Source organism: Castanea sativa, chromosome 6, assembly GCF_040712315.1.
Source record: "Castanea sativa cultivar Marrone di Chiusa Pesio chromosome 6, ASM4071231v1".
Classification (NCBI taxonomy): domain Eukaryota; kingdom Viridiplantae; phylum Streptophyta; class Magnoliopsida; order Fagales; family Fagaceae; genus Castanea; species Castanea sativa.
In genome coordinates this window covers 43,755,911-43,779,971 of record NC_134018.1, presented here as the reverse complement: position 1 = coordinate 43,779,971, position 24,061 = coordinate 43,755,911, and the positions used below count along the sequence as shown (strand labels likewise).

At 36.2% G+C, this 24,061-nt stretch overlaps 3 protein-coding genes across 3 annotated transcripts; 1 reads left to right on the top strand and 2 right to left on the bottom strand.

Annotated features, from left to right (window-relative positions):
* Window positions 1–483: 483 nt before the first annotated feature.
* Window positions 484–5,131, top strand: LOC142638494 (putative methyltransferase PMT23). The gene is made up of 8 exons (XM_075812522.1): window positions 484–1,164; window positions 2,058–2,207; window positions 2,707–2,977; window positions 3,068–3,178; window positions 3,380–3,554; window positions 3,653–3,907; window positions 4,186–4,380; window positions 4,599–5,131. The coding sequence occupies exons 1-8, from the start codon at window positions 700–702 to the stop codon at window positions 4,801–4,803; spliced, it is 1,827 nt and encodes a 608-aa protein (XP_075668637.1). The 5' UTR covers window positions 484–699; the 3' UTR covers window positions 4,804–5,131.
* A 4,601-nt stretch (window positions 5,132–9,732) lies between these two features.
* Window positions 9,733–11,896, bottom strand: LOC142641178 (peptide-N4-(N-acetyl-beta-glucosaminyl)asparagine amidase A). Its single transcript, XM_075815580.1, has one exon. The coding sequence runs from the start codon at window positions 11,807–11,809 to the stop codon at window positions 10,076–10,078; it is 1,734 nt and encodes a 577-aa protein (XP_075671695.1). The 5' UTR covers window positions 11,810–11,896; the 3' UTR covers window positions 9,733–10,075.
* A 943-nt stretch (window positions 11,897–12,839) lies between these two features.
* On the bottom strand, window positions 12,840–15,151 carry LOC142641179 (protein VAPYRIN-LIKE-like). Its single transcript, XM_075815581.1, has 2 exons — window positions 14,142–15,151; window positions 12,840–13,405 (listed from the first exon to the last, which is right to left on the bottom strand). The coding sequence occupies exons 1-2, from the start codon at window positions 15,123–15,125 to the stop codon at window positions 12,977–12,979; spliced, it is 1,413 nt and encodes a 470-aa protein (XP_075671696.1). The 5' UTR covers window positions 15,126–15,151; the 3' UTR covers window positions 12,840–12,976.
* Between the last annotated feature and the right edge of the window lie 8,910 nt (window positions 15,152–24,061).

The following is a 24,061-nucleotide window of genomic DNA, read 5'->3' as shown; positions in this document are numbered from 1 at the left end:
CTTTAAGGGCGCTAACTTCCATTAACTCTTATGAATGAGAAAATTACATGATTTTCATGTGATTAATGAAATAAATGATGAATCAATTGGCAATGAAAGAAAATATGTTGTGGTCATCATATGATCGTATTAAGAAAACTCACTAATTGATTCACGTCACTGATCACGTGATTTCTCATCCACAAGAATTGAAATTTTAGTAGATGTTTTTGCCTTTAAGCCTTAAAAAAATAAGTTTAAATTAACAAATTTTCATGTACAAATTCTCATTAAAATTGATGTATTTTAAAAAAAAAGAAAAGGTAAGAAAATTAAAATAGATTCTACCCCCAGTGTAAATAAACAAGATATAATTTTTCAATTTAAGACTGGACCGACAGCTTTTAAATTTAGAAACAACCAAATTCAAATTGTACATGTTCTTGTAAACAATCCCACAGACTTATAAAGGGACCATGTGTAGTTACGGGCGAAACCGCGAAAGTGCCTCTCTCAGAGAGGTCAAAGCTTTGCGGAATATTAGTATTTTAATCGCTAAATTAGAGAACAATCAACAAAGCCTCCCTTTTCTCTTAATATTCTGTTACTTCCACCATCCCCAGGTAACGACATTCCAAATCTCACTCAGATCTTGCTCCTTTCTTTAAACTTCAAAACTCTCTCTCTCTCACACACACACACTCTCTCTATTGCTCTACAATGGCCATCACAGTCCCAAACCTAATCAAAGAAAGAAAATTCCCGTTCATATTGACCCTCTCAGTATTACTCCTCTGCTTCGCATTCCTCATCTTCACCAACACCAAATCAAATCCTTACCTTCTCTTCTCTACTTCCACCACCTCCACCGCCACGTCAGCTCTTCAATCCTCGCTTCCATCGTCTCCGCCTCCGCCTCGGCAAAACGACGGCGTCCCTGCCGCTGCTGCTGTGGTGATCAATGCGGATCCGAATTCCGCTCGTATTGATTGGAAGCTGTGTAAAGGTACCGTGGCCGTTGATTTCATACCGTGTTTGGATAATTTCAAGGCGATCAAGGCGTTGAAGGCGCGGAGACATATGGAGCACCGTGAACGCCATTGCCCCGACCCGAACCCGCGTTGCTTGGTTCCTCTTCCCTCGGGTTATCGGATCCCTCTTCCGTGGCCTAAGAGCAGAGACATGGTAAGGTGAGACTTTTTGTTTCCGTCGTTTTGTTTTTTCCCCCTTTAAAACGACTGCGTTTTCGTACCTGAATTGCATTGCATGCCATATTCGATGCTTAGGGAAGAGTTTAATTTTGTAGCTATAGAGTATAAAGATCGATCTTGATGAATTGGAAAAGCTTAATTTTGTTTGAAGCTTTCAGTTTCTGCATTGACTAGGAGTTTGAACCATTACTTATAATTGGATAAATTACCAATTGTCTCAAAAGCTTAATCTATTAGGAAATGGTGAATTGCTTTTTTTTTTTTTTTTGCCAATTGTATTGAAAATTTTATTTGTAAAAGCTAATTTGCTAGAACAAAATATACTGGTCCTTCAAAGGAAATCTGGTTTACCAAGATGAGTGATGAGGCATTCTTTTGAAATGGAATTTAGGGAGAACAATTGAATAGACAATTAAGGGTATGCACTAAGAATTGGTACTCAGGGTTTGCTTGGAATGCGAAATTCATTACTAGTCTTTTCTCTCTACCTTGTTCTCGAGTTTGCGCTTGTGGGCTCTGTTAATCACTGAACTGTATTGAACATATGGAAAGAGCAGAAATGTTTTGGAGGAAAGATTCTCTGTCCTTGGACATTAGCAGACTTTACCTATTGGTGGCAAATGATTCAATTATAAGCAAAATTTTGCTATAACAGTTGATTCATTGGAAACTGAAATGACTTTTATTATGCAAGCTGATTTTATGGAGTAAAAAATACGGAATGAAAATACATCACTCGTGGTTATTTTATCTAAATTGAATTTGTAATGATAACTAGTCTAGTTGATCAATGGTAGACTGAATTACAGAATTTCTTGTTCGGATTTGATAAGAATGATGACGCATTTTTTTATTTTTTATTCCCAGGTATGGTATAATAACGTCCCTCACCCAAAGCTTGTTGAGTACAAGAAGGACCAAAACTGGGTGCGTAAGTCTGGCGATTACCTTGTTTTCCCTGGAGGTGGCACTCAATTCAAGGATGGAGTTATTAGCTACGTTGAATTTATAGAAAGGGTATACCATTTTACTGCTTTAAGTTTAAAAGCTTATGAACTTTGCCAGCTAAATTAGTATCTATTTGTTTCTTCTCCATCTTGAATATGTGAAGATAGAAGCAAACTATGCAAGTGGTAGTGATAAGATTTTTGCAAAAGTCCAGTGCAAAACAAGGATATTTGGCTCTCTTTTGGAGGATTGATCCTTCATTTATGTCTTACTCATCAATGTACGAATAAAAATCATTTGTCTTATTCTTATTGTTCCACTCTATGCTCCATTATCTGCGTATGCCATGTGTGTGATTCCTTTGTCCCATTTTAAACTTTGGTTACTTTATGAGGAGGAAAAAAGTAGGAATGTACAGCAGGCTGTGATTGGTGGAGCATAAAGTGAAACTCTCATAGTAGGATAGATTATTTTTATATATTAAAACTGAGTCTGTTATGATTGGAATTAATGGCATTTTTCTTGAATACTATTGAATGATTTTTATTTATTTATTGTGTTACTCTAGACTTTACCAACCATTGAATGGGGGAGGCACATCCGGGTTATATTAGATGTTGGTTGTGGTGTTGCTAGTTTTGGTGGCTATTTACTGGACAAAAATGTTATTACCATGTCATTTGCTCCAAAGGATGAGCATGAAGCTCAGATACAGTTTGCTCTTGAACGAGGAATTCCCGCTACTCTGTCAGTCATTGGAACACAAAAGCTGACATTTCCAGGCAATGCGTATGATTTGATTCATTGTGCACGATGCAGGGTTCATTGGGATGCAGATGGTACTTTGTGCAACTTTTTTTCACTCTTAATTCTGAAGTACTATTTTTTATCCATTGACTGTGTTGTGTTTCTTTGGTTGTAAATCTTAGGTGGGAAACCATTATTGGAACTCAACAGAATTCTTAGGCCTGGTGGCTTTTTTGTGTGGTCTGCTACACCAGTCTACCGTGACGATGAAAGAGATCAGAATATATGGAAGGGTTTGTGATCTGACCTCACACTCTTAATTATATTGCTCTAGTTATTCATGGTTTTTTTGATGGATTTGTAATTAATTCTTGTTTTTACATTCATAATTTTTTTTTTTTACCTTTTAAGATTTACCAATATGAGATATAGAAAAGCTTGAATAGGTGTCTAGTTGATCGAAGTTAGACATTCTTATTTAATGATTCTTGCAGCTATGGTGGTTTTGACCAAAGCAATGTGCTGGAAAGTTGTGGCTAGGACAGTTGATTCATCTGGAATAGGGCTTGTAATATACCAAAAGCCTGTCTCTCCTTCCTGCTATGAAACACGAAAAAACAATAAATACGCACCATTATGTGATCAGAAAGATGGGAAAAACAGTTCATGGTATTTTTCCAAAACACATAGTCTGAGAATCAATTTTTTAGAATACTATTCAAATTTTATCCGTATTTGTGCTAATATTTTCTATATTTTTGTGGTAGGTATGTGCCTCTCAGTCATTGTCTTTCTTTGCTTCCGGTTGATAGTAAGGGTAACTTGTTCAGCTGGCCCATGCCCTGGCCCAAGAGGCTTAGTAGTAAACCTCCAAGCCTATCAACTGAATCAGGTGCTGAAGAAATGTTCTATGAGGACACAAAACATTGGTCTGACCTTGTATCAGATGTTTATTTGAATGACCTTGCCATAAACTGGTCGAGTGTGAGGAATGTGATGGATATGAATGCTCACTATGGAGGGTAAAGTATACAAAGTTAGCAATATGTTAACTCCATTTTTCTTCATTTTTGTTTGTTTTGTTAGTTAATCTTTTGTCTCTAGCTTTTCCCTTACTCTCAGTTTTCTCTCCTTAAATGTGAAGATGCAAGGGGATGGCTCTATAATTTAATAGCTAGCCTTAAAAATAATCCTTTTTTTTTTTATTCACGGACTTCTATGTTGCAAGGAGTAAATGGCATATTGCAGTATCACCCCTCATCTATTCTCTAAGCTGAATTTGTGATTTTGCTTTTTCCAGATTTGCTGCAGCACTTATTGATCTACCTGTCTGGGTAATGAATGTCATCCCCATTGATGTACCAGATACTCTGTCTATTATATTTGACAGAGGGTTGATTGGAATCTATCACGACTGGTGCGAGTCTTTAAACACCTATCCTCGAACTTATGATCTACTGCATTCCAGCTTTCTCTTCAGAAATCTTACACAAAGGTAGAACAACTGTTTGGTTCACTGCCCTTTAACCTATGGTGATTGCTACCTCATAACTGATGGAAATTTTTTATGAATGGAAATAGAAATATGAAAATTGTGTCTCTATTTGGCTCAAATAAATTTTTACCCCAAAAAAGAAAAGAAATGCTAAACCTAAATCAATGTCTTTCAGTTCGACTTTATGTAGTGATCTGAGATATTTGCTATTTTTTCAGATGTGATGTCTTAGATGTAATCGTTGAGATGGATCGCATACTGAGACCAGGCGGATATATTGTGGTTCAGGACAACATGGAAATTATTAATAAGCTTAGTCCTATCTTGCATTCGCTTCATTGGTCACTAACGCTGTATAAGGATCAGTTTCTCATTGGTCAGAAGGGTTTCTGGCGTCCCACAATTGGAGAAACTAATTCATGAATAGAGCTGATCATTTACCACTGTACAATCTTACTTTTAGTTTTATATGTTCTATAGACAACTACAAAGAAAGATAAAAATTATAAAAAGAAAAGGAGAACACATTCCTTTTACTCTTTTTACAAAGGCTCTTATTAGTAACTAAATCTAAATTGATATTCATTATTTTTGTCGAAGTGTCAATTTAATAGACATGGCATTAATTTGTGGTAGCAATGAAGAGATGATATGATGGTTGAGATTTTGTGTTCATATCAGCCTTTTGTTATTGTACGCAATTCTTATATTCATTACTCTTGTATAATCTAATTATAATATTAAACAATAATACTTTTTTGTGGTAATTATTAAACAGTAATAGTTGACTACACAGTGGGAATAATTTTTATTATCAAATCTGTCCCCTTCCAAGAGTTGGATGCAAGACTGCCTCTTATATAACTGCGTAAGTAGCACAGAATTGGAACTAGTATTTCTAAGTGTAGATGTTATAGAAACATTAATTTCAATGAATATGATGAGCTTTGGAGTATCACAGGTGGACCTTTTTATTGGGGATGTTATCATATGTCAATTAGCCCATTGTGATGCTTCTCTGATGTTCCCCGTCTTTTAACCTTTCTTTCACAAACATAAACATGAACACGAGCAGGACATTTTTGTGGATATCTTTGTATGTGTGCTTTTTTTTTCTTTTTTTTTAAAATTTTTTTTTATGCAAAAAATAAAAGATCCACCAAAAAAAGGAAAAAAAAAATGAGAGAGAGAGAGTAATAACCTTTTTGTGTGGGAACATATGTATAGAATGAGAGAAAATATCAAATTTTATGGTAAAAGTATGGGAATAAGAAGAGCCAAAACAAAAGGAAGAGGAAGGGATAAGAGTGACATTATAGTTGAGAGTAGTGGAGAGATGAAAATGTAAAAGGGAGGAAGAAAGATTGAAGGAAATGTAATAGTAAAGTACAAAATTATTAATAAAAAGAAGAGGCAAAAATAAGAGAGAAATAGTTGGAAATAGATGGGTGATGTAGCCGCTGACGTGGCTTAACAAAAACGTAACAACAATAAATATTATGGTTCAGTTTTTAGATATAATATAGATATAAATTTGTGGTAATAAAATAGATAAAGTACCTTTTGAGGGTGTAAAATAGATATTTTTTAGATACTTTTATGCAAATGCTCGGGATTTATTATAACTGTGTGACCTGATGCTAGCTTTCCTATATGTTTTCTTAGAGGAAAAAAAAAAAAAAAAGCTTTCCTATATGGACTAAGGGTCCGTTTGTATTGGGTGTCTACGTTTGTCAAGCTGCATTTTTGGCCTTTTGTTTTTTTTTTTTTTTTTAAGTATAGCGCCTCTTGCACTGTTTATGGGACATGAACAGTGTAAACAGGCTTATGAACAGTGATTTCATTAATGAACAGTAACTGAAATTTTTTTTTTTTTATTGTTTTCAGTTTTCAGCAAAATAAGCAGTACCTAAACGCATACTAAAATGTTGAGTTTTCTTTTCTAAAAAAAAAAAAAAGTGTTGGGTTTTCATGTGACAAATTATATGGTATATATTATCACTACTTATTTGGCATCCTGATCTTAATGAGAACAGCAATGCAGTAGTTGCTCATATGACATGTTTAGCCCCAAAAGCCAAGGTCTTCTTTGCAAATAAAATGGTAATTTTATTTAAATTATTGATGGTTATGTGGTTTGGTTTTTAGTGTTGAAAGTTCTCTTTCTAATTCAATTCTAGAATTTTGGGCATGGTAATTTTTACTTTATGATTTTTAACACATGGGTTGAATGTCATACAGGGACGGTCCCAAATGGGAGCCCGTGGGGGCCCGGCCCTCCTGGCCCAAATTTTTTTTAATAGTTTAATTTTCAGTGAAAAATAAAAAATTTAGACTTGGGCCCTTTACTTTGCTTGGCCTCCAAAATCATGAATCATCAACTTAGCCCATGTAAATCTTAAAAAAAAAAAAAAAAAAAAGTAAAAAAACAATAGTGTTCTATGTATTAAGAAATAAATAGTGTTTTGTGTCTTTTGTTTTTATTGGTAGATGATTGTATCTTAATATATTAAGAAAAAATTATTTTTGTGTATTTGTCTTGGTTGAAAGTTTCTTAATACTATATGGATGTGTATTTGATTTTTTTTAATTTTTTTTTTCGCTTATCTCCGATCCCCCTAGCTTGAAATCTTGAGTTCGTCCCTGATATCATATAATATGTTGTTTTGCACATTATAGGCAACAAAGGATCTAATTAATGTTATTTTCTAAAAATTGTTTGAAGTGAAATATTTTCCTGTAGCTATAACAATATTTGTTTACGATAGTTACCTTCATTATCTATTTTTAATCTTGTTAAAAATTTGAAAATGCTTATTCAACTTTCTCGCTCAAAATATCACAGTGTCTTTGCTCATATTTGTAATTTTATTACTTATATCTTTTTGTCTTTCATATTCATTGGTCTCTCACAGATAATGCAAGGGAGGTTTAATTGATGGACACAATCAGAAATGGAATTTAGAAGTATATAATTTAGCTTGATATTAGTGAGATCTTAGAAGCATATCATTTAGTTTGAATATATATGTCTTAGATCCAAATTCGCATGCATACTTTGAAGATGGATTTTTGTGTCCTAGATCCAAATTTGACATCACTAAAGAGCATTCGCATTTGGTATTGCAAATGCTATATGTAAGAGAATTTTAGTATTAATGCCCCAAACAAGCTCAGCATCCGGTCTTCCAAAAATCTAAACTTCTAAAAATTTTTACAATACCGCTACAGTACCATCTTACTTTTATGACGGTACTGTAGCAACTTTTCTACTTATTATACTCTCTCTCTCTCTCTCTCTCTCTCTCTCTCTCTCTCGTTCAAAGCATGCCACCGGAGTTGGGTTGGATTTGGTGTGGTCACAGACTCACGGCGTGAGTGCAACGGTGGAGATCGACGAGGTCGTGCTGTGACAATGTGGTTAGAGATCGGTGTGGTGGATTTTTAGATTAGTGAGATTGGCGGTGGTGAGTTTTTGGGTTTGGTGTTGTGGTTGTTGTTGGTGGTGGTGGGTTTGGTGGTTTTTTTTAATGGGTTTTGGTGGTTGGCATGGCGGTGGCGTGGTGGTGGCTATTGTGGTTGTGGTGGTTGTTGCTAATAGGACTTGGTTGTGGGTGGCTAATTAGTATTGGTGATGGATTTTGGCCATGGTTTGGTTGAGTTTGAGTTTGAGCGTGGGTGTGGGTGTAGTTGCATTTGGATCGGGGACTTTGGTAGACCGGTGGTGGTGGTGGGTTTCATGAATGGGTTTGATGAGTGTGGGTGTGGGTGTAGGTGTGGGTGTAGTTGGGTTTGATGAATCGGAGACTCTTGCAGGTTCTTTTGAAAATCCCACATTGTATTTTTGTTCTTTTTAAAGAATTTAACTTTGATTTGATTTAATTTTAGGCTTTTGTTAATGGGTTTATCAGTGGGTTTCTAGGTTGGATGAGTTTGGTGGTGGTGGTGGGGATAGGTGACTGATTGTGGTGGTGGCGTAGTTGTGGTTGTTGGTTAAGAAGAGGGAGAAAGAGATGAAGAGGAAGAGAGATAGAGAGAAATAGTAAAAAAGAATAAAAAAGAATATTTAAATAAAATGCTAAAAAAATAGAGTTAAGGATGTTGGTAGTGTTGTAAAATGGTATGGTATAAATGATAAAGTAAGTTTTGAGATGGCATAATAGAATAGTTTGAAGATTCTGGATGCGAATGCTCTAAGATCTTAAAAGTTAAAAGCGTATCATTCTTGAGCCAAAGAAAGTGTGTGTAGAAATTTCCATCTTGGGTGGAGTATCAATTGTTTTCTTGATCTGGATGATGAGTAATCAAAGGAGAAAGTGAATAGTCCAAATGGAAGCACCAAAACCCTAGAGCTTTACATTAGCGGACCTATAGGTCGGACCAAGGAGAATCCAGAGATGGTCTAGTATGGGGGTAGTTGTTAACTTGTTTGTGATAGTGGAAGCCAATGTGTAGGAACTATGAGTGCAAAAATAGAAGCAAGAAATGATTAGCATGAAGTGCATGCATTAGGAATACGAAGTGCAGTGCAATTTGCTGTGGATTTAGGGCTTCAAGAAGTGGAGACCAAGTGTGCACTCAAAAGTTTGGTAGAAGAAGTAAAGTCGGTTGGACACACCAATTTGTGAATTGGCCACATTCTTAATGATGTTAAAGTGCTTGACTCTTCTATCAGGATTCAGGAGTATATGTTTCTCTTACTGCCTTTCTCAAGCAAATCGACCAGCAGAAGAGTTAGCATGTGAAGGAAAGAACCACACTGATGTAATATATTGGCTAGAAGAGTCTCCTCCATGTATTATGAATCTACTAGACAGTGATATACACTATCGTACTCCTCAAAAAAGAAAAGTTTTGTCTCTCTTTAAAACAAGTTGCCTCTCTTTAAAACATTGATGGGTGTTAGTTAAATTATAAAACTCAAATTGTTTTCTATTTTAACGAAATTTTATTTACTTAATAAAAAAATTAGAAGAAAAGCTAGATATCAGATCATAGTAAAGACACACGGATAGTTTGTAGTACAAGAATAATTTGTTGTGTTTATTCATATTTTGATGGCAAGTGTCTGTGCAATATTTGTTCACTGCCATTTTTCAGCAAGTTCATTTATAAATTCATAGCTATATCATTTAGATACATTCCTGCATATTGTCCATGTAATAAGAAACACCTAAGCTTTCTCTTATGTCTAAAGAGTCCTTTTGTTCCTATAAGGATAATCTTCCAAGAGTTCTTGAACTCGCCTGTAAGGAAGATTGTCCGATGCTTACTCTCTATTAATGACATCGAAGGTTATCAAAAAAAAAAAAATGTAATAAGAAACACATAGAATGCCACAAAATCCAAATGGACGAGGAAAAAAAAAAGAGTACAAATTCAGATGCACACAGAATACATAGTACTAGTAGTTTCAAATTCTCTACATCACAACAATAATCACACAACCAAGCCTTATTCCATAATTTATGGGGTCAATTTTGGTCCTTATGGAGATTCAACTGACTACCAGGTTGATCAAATGTAATCTTTTTTACCATTCTAATCTAAACGAAATCACACAAATTTACATTATTACACAAATTCACATACACAACTACACCTATAAAGATTTGACACCAAAAAAAAAAAAAAAAAAAAAAAAAAAGATAATAAAAAAGATTGCAACCATTCTTCCTTTTTCTGAAACAAGAGATTAGACTGAAGAAAGGCAAGCAGTGGTGGTATTGTCTTTAATGAGCTTACCATCGCTCGATTTTACAGTCCGCGTGTAGCATCTAAAGTCATCCCTGTAACTAAAGCTTTGTTTGGTAGTGGCTGCACCAGAGAGAACCGAATGATCCTTCACCATCATCCACCCTGCAGAATCCTGCACATTATAAACAATACTAACAAAACTTCCTTGCCTATACCTCTCATTCATCACATGCGAAACATTAGTGACAAGCATATACGTATCCTTCTTCTTGTTCGGTCCAGGTAAATTCGTAGTAACGACAACAAGAGGGTATCTCCTATGAACACTAAACCGAGAAATCACGCCGCCTAAATCGCTAAGCACCTTCACATATCTCACTGCTCTAATTTTCTGCTTCACCAATTTATAAGCTCCATTCCCCTCAAATCTTACTGTATTCTTCAACCTGTAGTGTTGTGAAGAAATCGTAGTCAAATTGCCTAAACTCGACTTAACCCACCCTACAAACATAGCTTTCCTCTCTGCCTCTACTTTGATTGACCCATCAAGAAGCTTAAAATCCTCTCTACGCTTAATCTTCAATCTTGGACTCTCGTAAATGACAGACTTTGCTTTAACTTTTCGCGAGCTATGATCAACCCAAAGGTGCAAATTGGCATTCACAAGCCAATACGAAATTCCTTCAGTCACTCCAAACCCAATCCTATGAGCTTTGCTATCCACCAACATGCCCAAAAATGGTGTCAAATCAAAATCGTAAGAAGGAAGATTAAACGCTCCAATTGCCACAACCGGTTCCCAAAACAACGGGTTAACCCCGCCCGTGAACATAACCGGAAACGGAGACTCCGACCCGACAAATTTCCCATCAATCGTGACATAAACCTCTCTATAAGCTCCGTTACCTCGTTCGGTAGTTAGGTTGTTGGTTTTGATATATGAAGTCGTCGGATTCGAGTACCAAAACTCGTCGTTTCCGTGAAACGACACGTATAATTCCAAAACGGCACGGTAAGTATTCCGTGGAATTCGGATGCTTTTGGACTGTACATCTTCGGATTCGATTCGAAACCAAAACCCCTTATCGCCCCGATCCGATATTGGCATTATAAAATCAGCTGGCGGGTCATATAGACCGCCTAGACCTTGCCACGTGTTAACGCTATCTGAAATCATAGATGGAGGAGATCTAACGGCGTTAACTTTGTAATAAAGGAAACTAACGGTGACGTGGTAAACGCCGGTGTAGACATGGTTAACGATGTTTTCGAGCATCATGGTGAGGTTAAGGTCGGAGCGAACGAGGAGAGAGGAGTACCTTGTGATGTCTTTCCGAACCTTCCAGAAGATTCCACATCTGGTCGGCTCCGCCGTGCTTGTGCGGAGAAGCTCGGCTCCGCCGAGCCACAAGCCGGCTATGCGGTCGTACTGTTCGCCTCTTGACTCGGCGCGGAACTCGAGTGCCACGTGGGACCAAGGGGAGAGGCAATCGGACGGTGGGGAGTAGCGGGTGGAGAATGGAGGGGCGTTGATTGTGTTGGCGAAGGAGTGACGAAGGATTTGTTTGGAGCATGATGGGACTAGGAAATCGGACGGTAGGGGACGAGCGAGTTCTAAGTATTCTCTGGGTTTGTAATTGGTGGGTAGGGATTTGGTGTAACGGTCTGGGGAAGAGGATGGTGAGACTGGGGCGGTGAAGAAGAGAAGCAGAAGAGAGAGGAAGATGGACATTTTTGGAAGACAGTTTTATTTTTGGACTCAAAAAAGCTTTTTAGGAAGTTTCGAGGATTTTAAGCGTGTATGCAGTTGCTTGAATAGGTTTGTTTCAATTACTTAAAAAAAGGGACTTGATGTTGATGTTAAGTAACTGAATAATTGAAGGGTGAATGAATAGGATAATATAAAGCATGTAGATAGATTTCTGTGTGAAAAGTGAATACTGATTTTCTTTTTTTCTTTTTTCTTTTGCTTAATGAGGCTTGTGCACAAAATTCATCTTACTTTTGTGGATTTGGATACTTGTATGCAAACGAAGAATGTTGATGAAAGAGGGAACATTACAATTTGGTCAAAGGGGTGGTTTTTTTCCTCGTAAAGAGCCTCTACAGATATATTTCTCATTGTAGTCTATTGGAAATAATAAATATTACAAAACTTACTTTTGTGAAATTTAGTGCACTGGACATAGAAGCAACACATGGACTTTCGTGAACCAGTGCACCAGAACACTAGATGCAAGTTAAGTCTTTTATTACTGTACATCGCAGTCAAGATCCCTTGATATAATTTATAGAGATAATGGTACATAAAATTTGTAATAATTCAGTTGAATTTATGATGTCATGATTGCAGTTTTGATGTCAATTAAATAACAAGCATCAAATTTATTAGTCAATAGTCATGTAGCTCAATGTCATTGCCCGATTCTGTCAAGGAGGTTTGCCTTAGTTTGAATTTCCCTTTCCCACTTACTGTATTTGTAGATCACATTCACAAGGGAACAAACAAATATTGTATTGGTAAATCATAACAGAACTGAGTTTGGGGGGCTTGGCTTTTAGTCAAATTTCCAATAAGTGAAACAAGTAGAATAATTATTCCAATTATCTAGTATAAGAACATTCATAAAATGAGAGGCCTTGCATTGCAAATCCAACAACCCCCCCCCCCCCCCCAACACACACACACAGGGAAAAAGAAGAAGCTCTAGTGTGGTTTTTATCTTTTTATTTTACAAAATTGTATTCCAGTATATGAATAATGAATTGGTCGAATAGATACTCAACCAGGAGAAAGGGTGCATATTAAGAATAACGGGAAGAAAGCTATGGTACTTACATGGAACCAAACCTTGTAGTATACAAGCTTAGGTGGGTTAATTCATTGAAAGATGGATCCTCAGGAGGATGAAAAGGCTGTAATACAAGAGGAAGCTCCCCTGCTTATGAGGAACTCAGAGATATCATCATAACACATGGCTCTAGCTAAGTAGAGAGGGGTAACACCCTTTATGGTCTTGGCATTAACATCAGCTCCCTTGTCCACCAATACCTCAACTGTCTCTAGGTTACCACCCTCCACAGCCAAATGCAATGGTACATGGCCTTCATTGTCCTTGCATTCCAAGTCTAACCCGAATTTAACAAGCATCAGCACTGCATCCCTGTGCCCTTTGATAGCTGCTGCATGGAGTGCTGTCAACCCATATTGGTCGCAGTAGTTCGTGCTTGCACCTTTCTGCAGCAGTGGCTCAAGGCGCTCTAGCTCTCCACGCCTTGCAGCCATTAGCACTTGTTCTCCTCGTTCCAGAATCTCCACAACCTCTTTCTGCATGAGTCATACAATCATTTGATGAAAAAAGAGACTAGAGAGAGTATACAGAATTAGATTAATTAAAAGATTATGCATAGTGATCATGAAAAAGTCATTATTTAATTCGCCTAACAACATTTCTCTTGTTAATACCTTATATCTACACCTTGTTTTCACCCATTAAACTTCTACTATTGGGTGCATTATGAAAGGCCTTTCCATTAGCTTTAGTTTTTGTTACATATTAGTTTTGAAATTTCATACAGCAAATAACAAGATGCTAGTTTGTGGTCCAAGTTAAGGGTGACCAAATCTATAAAACCAATGGTTTTATACATATGATTTATAGAAACACAGCCACAAATGACGGCAAAAGGGTAGTATATAATGTCATAGTGCTGCCATGCCTTCATTCACAGTGGTATAATATATAGATGTAAGTATGTTCTATTTCTCTTTATCCTTATATAGAGACATTAATTGGTTTTTTTTAGGCTGGATTCGAACCTAGCCCTCCTATATGAGGGCAAAAATTCCAGTTGAGTAAATAACAATCTACTTAATCACAAATTTAATTTGCTTAAATAATGTAAACAATTAGAAGTACATACAAATATAAATATATATAACGAATTAACGATCATTAGTATTTTCTATATGCTCACTAGCCCATCCAGTTTGTGCTATTTAGTAGTATATGGGTTGAGTTGTATATTCTTTCTTATTATACAGTTTCTTTTACATTACTTACATGTTCCTTGTCACGAGCAACATCAACTGCTGATTGTCCACGATCATTGGTGATGGTTGGATCCGCACCAAAATCCATCAGCATCTCCACCATTCGACGGTTCCCATTAGCTGCTGCCCTATGCAAAGCCGTGCGACCATCCTTACACTTTGCGTTCGTATCCGCACCCGATTCTAGCAAAAGCTTCGCACACCCAATACTTCCTTTACTCGCAGCCAAATCCAAAGCAGTACGACCCTCTTTATCTCTACAATCCAACGACCTGCATTCCCTTAACTTTATCAAACTCAGCATCTCGTCCGTCTGATCACACGCCACCGCCACGTGTAACTCGTCCCAACCCTTCGATGCCCACCTCGATTCCACCACATAACTCGTATTGTTATCCAATCTCACACTTGACTCAATCTTCAACCCAGCTTCAACAAGTAAGTTAACCATCTCATCGGGGCTGACCAACTGAGTAGCAACTCGGAGTAGCGAATCGGCTTCTCTGGGTGACAACTCGGTGAGAATAAATTTCTGCCGCTTGATTAAGTTCCTGACAGCTTCTACGTCACCACGCCCGACAGCGTAGCTGAGAAGTACGGGACCCACGAAGGCAACCTTGAGTTTAAGGTCCTGAGTTGACCCGTGAGGCCTAGTGGAAAACCACGAGTTGATCGAGTCGGGGTGAGTTGACTCGGACGGGTTTGTGGTGAACTCGGAAGCTTTGACGAGGAAACGGTCTGATGGTGAGCGAGGAAAGGTGGGTGGGAATTGGGTTTGGGGTTTGAGAATGATTTGGAATGTGGCGTAGGATAAGGGAGGAACGAGTCCACTCGGCGGGTTGACTAGGAATTTGTTGGGTGAAGAAGTTTGGACCTTGAAAGCAATGGGGGTGGTGGCGCACAGTGATCTGAGGCGCACGTTAGCACGGCATTTGCAGTTGAGTGCAAAGTCTATACGCACCTCTTGCTCTAACACTTCTACGAGTCTCTCCATTGAGACAGTGAAGAGTGAAGAGTGAGAGTGAGAGTGAGAGTGAGAGAGAGGAGGTGTGTATGAAACAATATAGGAATAATATGTTGGTGTGCTTGAGAATTCACGTGATTCTGTGGGACCGTGAAAAAGAAGGGTCTGGCCTGGCAATTTAGCAAAGGACAATCTTTGTCTTGTTCTCTGACTCTAATTACCAGTTTGGACTATGTGATTGACCGGTAGTTGCATTCTTGCAATTTTTTTTTTTTTTTTTTTTTGTCGTTAATAATCAATATATAATAAACCACAAAGTTTTCAAGAAATTCATATTTTTTTTAATAATTAAAAATGAATATTATAACCCAATACAAACGGGATGATTTGGACCAATCTCTAGAAGCCGAGAAAGTGACCCAATTGAGAAGAGAAAAAATGTTTAAACAATGAAGTGATTATATTTAACAATTATATAAGATCAAATATAGAACCTACTCTAGCTTGCACCATAATATACTTTAGAAATATTAAATTCAATAGTATTGTATTTCACAAGTAATATAATAGACATGAATGTCTTTATATAGAAGGCGGAGTGTGTAGTAAAAGTAAATGTGTTATACAAGTAAACAAGGTGGGCCTAAAGTTCACATACACGTTAACAGCTCTCCTCAAACTCAAGGTGGATGTGAGACTAACTTGAGATTGTCAACCAAAGTACGAAGGTGTCCCTTAGGATGTAACTTGGTGAAAATCTCTGCAAGTTGATCTTTAAAGGAGACTGAGATCAGCTTGAGAATATTGTTTATATTTCAAAATTTTATTTTTTGTGATAAAGCAAAAGGAACAATACACAAATCTAATAATAATTAATAACACAAATAGATGTGAAAAGCAAAAGTAATAAACAAATACTGAATATATATAAAGAGAAATCTGCAAATAATTAAAAACTCACAGACCAAATGTGTGAAGGATGAACAATTCAGATAAAGTCTTATGTTTGACACAATCTCCTTAAAGCAGATTTCACCCCTCACACAATCGTTGTGGTGCTTTAAGACTCATAGACGTTTACCTCTTAGGATAAAATGATCTACAACGCGAAAATGAAGCACACAAAGTCGTGCTCTGAAAACTATTCAATGTCGCTTTCTCTCTCTTTGACACAAAATGAAAATGCACAAAATATTCTCACTTTTTGGGTTTTTTTTTTTTTTTTTTTTTTTTCCTGAAAAGTAGTTTTTATGAACGAGGGACTATGTAAAAACTATACGTCACTGAACAGGCACTCTGTTTCAGTAATAACTGTTGTGCACAGACTAACTGACTCAAAAAATTAAAATAATAAAATATTATTATTTGGACAAGTAGGCCCTGTCCACATATGCCAAAACCCCAACCCAATGTCTAACTCATGAGTATATCAACTCATAAATTATCCATTTCTTTTCCTATGTGGGACTCAAGATTTTTACTACTTTAATAACATCTTCAAGTGAACATAGAAAACATTAATTTCTTATTCACTCCATGCTATTTTTTCAACATTCCCCCACATGAATAGAAATTGATAAACACAATACAAATGATGATGCAGACACAGAGAGAGTAGAAGAAAAGTTACTGTATCGAGAGAAGTAGCTTGTGGCTTTGAACTTTCCTTTGTGAAAGAGTATCGGATATACTGGCTAACTAGTGAACATGATGTCTTGATCTGTTCAGCCGTTTGTGTATACCAAGACAATAGAATTTACACAGCTCCCTTTCGAACATATTTTGTTCTTATAATTGTGTTCATTTCGACCCTGAACATATCCTGGTAAATTCATGAAATACTTTAGAAAATTCAGCCTTGAAACTCTCCTAGAAGCGGCCCACTTCACACTCATATAGGTGATTCTTATTAAGAGTATCCTGCTATACTCCACTCGAAATTCCAAGATATAAGAATCATTCAAAGCAAAACTTACCTTGAACATCGCTTACAAGCATCACTATTTCATTATAGGAAAGGGAGGGGGATATTATCTCCATAGTGATAAAACTAGTCTCCACGATTCAGTTGTCACTTTGAACCTAAATCTTGGGATCTCTAGTCAGCTAGGTTGGGTTGCCATCCTGGAGACTTTTAAGTAATAAGCTTTAACCCCATTCCCCTCGATGAGCAATTTACTTGCTCTCTACTCAAACCTTTGATTAACAGATCCACTATATTCTCTTTTGACTTTATGAAGTCAATGGAAATAATTCCATTAGAGAGAAACTGTCTCACGATATTATGTCTTCGACGTATATGTCAAGACTTATCGTTGTACATATAACTCTATGCTCTACCAATAGCAGATTTGTTATCACAATGTATACAAATAAAGGGCACAAGTTTCATCCACATTGGCATATCCTCCAAGAAATGATGAAGCCACTCTGCTTCTTCTCCTACTTTATCCAATGCGATAAATTTTGATTCCATTGTAGATCTAGCAATGCATGTTTGTTTAGAAGATTTCCAAGATACCGCTGCACCACTAAGTGTAAAGATACATCCACTCGTGGATTTGATATCATTTATGTCGGATATCCAATTAGCATCACTATACCATTTTAGTACAGTTGGATACCGAGTGTAGTGCAACCCATAGTTTAGGATGTATTCAAATACCTCAAAACCCTAACTAATGTCTTCTAGTGGTCTTCCCCTGGATTATTAGTTTATCTACTTAACTTGCTAACATCATATGCTATGTCCAATCTAGTGCAGTTCGTTATGTACATAAGACTGCCTATTATTCTCGAATACTCCAATTAAGATATGCCATGCCCTTTATTCTTAGTTAGATATAAATTTACATCTATAAGTGTTTTCACTGGACTGTCATCATATTTCTTGAATTTCTCAAGAACTTTCTTAACATAATGTGAATGAGATAAGAAGTCTATCAGATTTTCTAGAAAATTTCATTCCTAGTATCACATCTGCAACACCTAAATCTTTCATGTCGAACTCACTAGTCAACATTCTTTTAGTAGCTTTAATGATATCATTATTGCTATCTATAATGAGCATATCATCAACATAGAGACACACAACAACATAGCCATTTGCAGTATTTTTAATATACATACATTTGTCACACTCATTGATTCTAAACCCATTTGACATCATTGCATTGTCAAATTTCTCATGCCATTGTTTTGGAGCTTGCTTTAATCCATAAAGAGATTTAACAAGCCTGCACACTTTCTTTTCTTGACCAGGAACAATTAACCCCTCTGATTGTTCCATAAAAATCTCCTCATTTAATTCACTTTTCAAGAATGTTGTTTTTACATCCATTTGATGTATCTCTAAGTTATGCAACGCTGCAATAGCTATCAACATCCGAATGGATGTTATTCTTGTAACAGGTGAATATGTGTCAAAATAATCCACACCTTCCTTTGGTTTGTAATCCTTTACAACAAGTCTTGCCTTATACTTGTCAATAGATCCATCAACCTTTAATTTCCTCTTGAATATCCATTTATATCCTAGAGGTTTACAAACTGGTGGAAGATCTACTAGTTCCTATGTATGATTTTGAAGGATGGATTCAATCTCACTATTGACAACTTCTTTCCAGAAAGGAGCCTCAGGTGTAGAGATAGCTTCCTTGAAGCTTTGAAGTTCATTTTCTAACATAAAAGTTAGAAAATCTGGACCAAACAATTTTGACGTTTTAGCCCTCTTACTACGTCTAGGGTCAACCTCATTCCTCTCTTCCATCAACTCTTGATCATGAGAGGTATTAGACGTAGACTCAAAGTTTTTCTTAAGAGAACTTGATACTTGTGTGGATTTGTAAGGAAATATTTCTTCAAAAAATACTGCATTCCTTGATTCAATAATGGTATTTACATTCATGTCAAGAACGTCAGATTTATGAATTAGAAACCGATATGCACTGCTATTATGAGCATAAATAATGAAAACACAATCTACTGATTTTGATCCTATCTTTATCCTTTTAGGAATAGGGACAACCACCTTTGCTAAACACCCCCACACCTTTAAGAACTGATAGGAAGGCTTTTTACCTTTCCATAACTCATATGGCGTCTTTTTGGTTTTCTTTCTAGGCAATTTATTAAGAATATAATTGGCAGAAAAAATAGCTTCTCCCCACAAGTTCTGTGGTAAAACGGAACTTATCAACATTGCATTCATCATTTCTTTTAAGGTTCTATTTTTCCTTTCAACAACTCAATTTTGCTGAGGTGAATAAGGTGCAGTGGTTTGATGAACAATACCATGCTGTAAATAGAACTCGCTAAAAGGTGATTCATATTCCCCACATCTATCACTCTTTAGAACCTTACTCTTTTTGTTAAGTTGATTCTCAACCTCATTCTTATATTGCATGAATGCCTCAATTGCCTTATCCTTGCTCCTTAGCAAATACACATAACAGTATCTAGTGCAATCATTTATGAAAGTAATGAAATATTTCTTACCACCTTTAGTTTCTAACCATCTTAGCTTCCACACAAGTTTCACATTTATGATCAAAATCAATTTCAAATTTAGGCAATAAATTTAAATTGATTAGTCTATGTAAAGTATGATAATTAACATGACTCAATCTACCATGCCATACATTAGATGGCTTAAGCATGTAAACAGAAGATGCACCCATATTATTATCAATAACAGTCATTACATTCATCTTAAACAGGTCATTGCTCAAATATCTTTTACTCACATACAATCCACTCTTAAAGAGTGAAAATTTCTCAAACTCAAAAACCAACTTAAAACCATTTTTGCTCAACAATGAACAGGATACAAGATTCTTTTGAATTTCTAGCACGTGCAATACATCTTTCAAAGTAAGAAACCTATCCGTAGTCATTTTGAGCACAACCTTTCCAATTCCTTCAATCTTAGAGGTTGAGGAATCTCCCACGAAAATTTTTCTTCCATTACTCACAGGATTATGTGTAGAAAACATTTTCTTTTCTGAATATACATGGCGAGTAGCCCCAATGTCCTCCCACCATTCTTTGGTATTTCCTCCTACCAAGTTTACTTCAGAAATCACAGCAAAAAGGTTCATGTTGATTTGAGCCACAACTGGATTCACAACAATCTTGTTTGACATCTGTGTTCAACAAAATTCTAACAAATTGAATCCTCAAAATCAGCCAAGTTTAAGAAATAAATATAAATATTTACTTCCAAATGTTACTGTGCACAAAGGGGGAAAAAAAAAAAGCCAACTATTATTATTATTATTATTATTATTATTATTATTATTTCTACACCGAATTTCAAAAATAGAGCAGCATAGTAAACACAAGCTAAATAATAGAATCTCAAAACCCAGCCAAGCAATAAACCCAAAGAGACAAAATAAGCCTAATATTATTTATTATATTATAAGCCAACTAAATTTCAACCTAACCAATGTAGGAACAATTTGCATAGACCAGCAAATCCGAATATATAGACCAAAGCCAGTCAAACAAGGATTCATATAAGACAAAAAGACCCTAATAAAATAATATAAAAAGGAAGAAGGGAAGATCAACTAACTATACGACAATCATAGTCAAGCACGTAACCGACGTTATCAAAAGATCAAAGTTCACGATAAACACAAAATCAGTTTTCTAAGTTTCGCGCAGTGTATTTACTGTCACCGATTTAGCATTTTTTCAACAAACACAAATTCCTTTCACCGTTAAATCACAAAAATAAATTTTAAAATCTGCTTTAAGATTGTTAGTTATATTTCAACAATTTATTTTTTGTGATAAAGTAAAAGGAACAATATACAGATCTAAGAATAAGCAATAACACAAATAGATGTGAAAAACAACAGCAATAAACAAATACTGAATATATATAAAGAGAAATTTGCAAATAATTAAAAACTCATAGACCAAATGCATGAATGATGAACAATTCAGATCAAGTTTTGTATTTGACACAATCTCCTTAAACACAAAATCAGTTTTCTAAGTTTTGCGCAGTGTATCTACTGTTACCGATTTAGCATTTTTTCAACAAATACAAATTCCTTTCACCGTTAAATCACAAAAATAAATTTTAAAATCTGCTTTAAGATTGTTAGTTATATTTCAACAATTTATTTTTCGTGATAAAGTAAAATGAACAATACACAGATCTAAGAATAAGCAATAACACAAATAGATGTGAAAAGAAAAAGCAATAAACAAATACTGAATATATATAAAGAGGAATTTGCAAATAATTAAAAACTCACAGATTAAATGCGTGAATGATGAACAATTCAGATCAAGTTTTGTATTTGACACAATCTCCTTAAAGCAGATTTCGCCTCTCACACAATCACTGTGGTGCTTTGAGACTCACAGATTTCTACCTCCCAATATAAATGATCTACAACACGAAAACGAAGCACACAAAGTTGTGCTCTGTGAACTACTCAATGTCTTTTTCTCTCTCTTTGACACAAAATGAAAATGCACAAAATATTCTCACTTTTTGAATTTTTTCTGAAAAGTAGTTTTTATGAATGAGAGATTATGTAAAAATTATACGTTACTAAATAGACATTCTGTTTTAGTAATAACTGCTGTGCACAGATTAATTGACTCAAAAAATTTAAAAAATAAAATATTATTATTTGGACAAGTAGGCTTAGTCCACATATGTCAAAAACTCAACCCAATGTCCAACTCATGAGTATATAAACTCATATATTATCTCTTTTCTTTCCTATGTGGGACTTAAGATTTTTACCACTTTAATAACATTTACAAGTGAACATAGAAAATATCAATTTCTTATTCACTCCATGTTATTTTTCCAATAGAGAGAACTATGGATAAGATGATAACAATTAAAATGACAATCGATCTCGATATGTTAAGTCCGTTCATGTAAGACATCATTGTGAGTAATATGAATGGCATTTTGGTAGTCACAATAAAGAGGAGTAACAGAGGATGTGGACCCATCTAAGTCTTTGAGAAGCCATCGTAGCCAAAAGAGCTCAGATGTGGTATCAGCAAGGGCACGATATTCTGCTTCAGTACTGGAGCGGGCTACCTGAATTTGTTTCTTTCTTCGCCAAGAAATTAGAGAAGAACTAAGAAGAAAGCAATAACTAGTGGTAGACCCACGATTAGTGGGATCTCCTACCCAATCAACATCAGAAATTGCACGGAGAACAAGAGGAGATTGAGCAGAGTAGAAAAGACCATGGAAGAGAGTGCCCTTTAGGTATCGAAGAATGCATAGAATAGCAGCATAGTGAGTTGATCATGGAGCAGACAGATACTGGCTCACCTAGTGAACAGCTTAGGAAATGTCTAGATGGATGACAGTAAGATAAACTAGGCTGCCAACCAAGCATCTATAAAGAGAGAGATTAGACAATGGTTTCCCCCTTGAGGGAGTCAGATGCGCATTAACTCAATTGGAGTGTCAATAGTCTTACTATCAGTGAGTCCAGCTCGAGATAAAAATTCAGAGGCATACTTGGCTTGAGTAATATAAAGTCCATCTGTAGAATAAGTGATTTCAAGACCTAAGACGTAGCTGAGATGTCCAAGATCTTTCATTTCAAACTGCTGACTAAGAAAATCCTTGAGTTCTTAAATGCCACTGAGGTCATTACCAATTATGATCATATCATCCACATACAGGAGAAGGAAAATAGTGCTTTTATCAGTGTGACAAAGAAATAAGGTAGAATCATAATGACTGTCCATGTAACCCAAGCAAGAGATGGTAGAGCTAAATTTGGCAAACCAAGCTCGTGGAGCTTGTTTAAGGTCATAAAGTGTACATTGAATGTGACAAACCTTGTTTGATTCAACAGAGAGACTAGAAGGAGGTTGCATATAAACTTTTTCACTTAAATCCCCATTAAGGAATGCATTTTTGACATCCATCTGAAAAAAAGTCTCATTTATTGGCAGCAACAACCGCTAAAAGGGCATAAACAGATGAGATACAAGCAACTGGAGAAAATGTCTCTTCATAATCAATCTCATACTCTTGTGTAAAACATTTTGCAATAAGACGAGCTTTGTAGCGCTCAATGGCCCAATCAAAGCGAGTCTTAATCTTGTAGATTCACTTATAACCAACCACAGACTTACTAGGGGGGAGAGTCGCCAAATCTCAAATATGGTTTTTAGATAATGCATCAAGTTTCCATTTCATTTCAATCTACCATAAAGAGTCAGTGGAAGCCTCACGATAGGTGTGAGGCTCGTGTAGTGTAGCAAGGGCAGTGTAACAATAATAGTCAAGTAAATATGCAGGAATGGATCTTACCCGAGTTGAGTGACGAGGTAGAATGTCTTGTGCAAGATCTTCAGGCAGAGCAGGAGCAGGGGACCCAAGCTCAGAGTTGGGTAGCTCGCCTTCGACCTATTCATCTTCCATCTGTTCATTAAAGGATGAACTAGGAAAATGATCAATGATGTCTAGTGGTTGGACAGAGAAGTCTATAGAAAATCAGGAGCAACCACAGGAGGATCAAGAGCAGTTACAGAAAGAATATGTGCCTCATCTGGAAAAAGATCTAAGACAGATGAGGAAGATAGGGAGGCATGGAAGTGAGAGAACTCGTCAAAGGAGTGATGTTCTCAAAAGACAACATTGCGGGAAATACAAAGATGATGAGAGACGTGATCATAACACCGATACCCCTTTTGAGTTTCATCATAGCCTAGAAAACAATTGACTGAGACTTAAGTTTGTTATACTTATGTGGTTGAAGAAGAACAAAACAAGCAGAACTGAAGGAGTGAAGGTGATGATAGTCTGGAGGTGAACTAAAAAGGCGTTCATATGGAGTTTGATTTTGGATAACAGGACTTGGAATGCGATTAATAGCATAAACAACATAAAGAGCAGCTTCGCCCCAAAAAGGAGCAGGAACTTTGGCAGAGAGAAGGAGAGCACAAACAGTGTCAAGAAT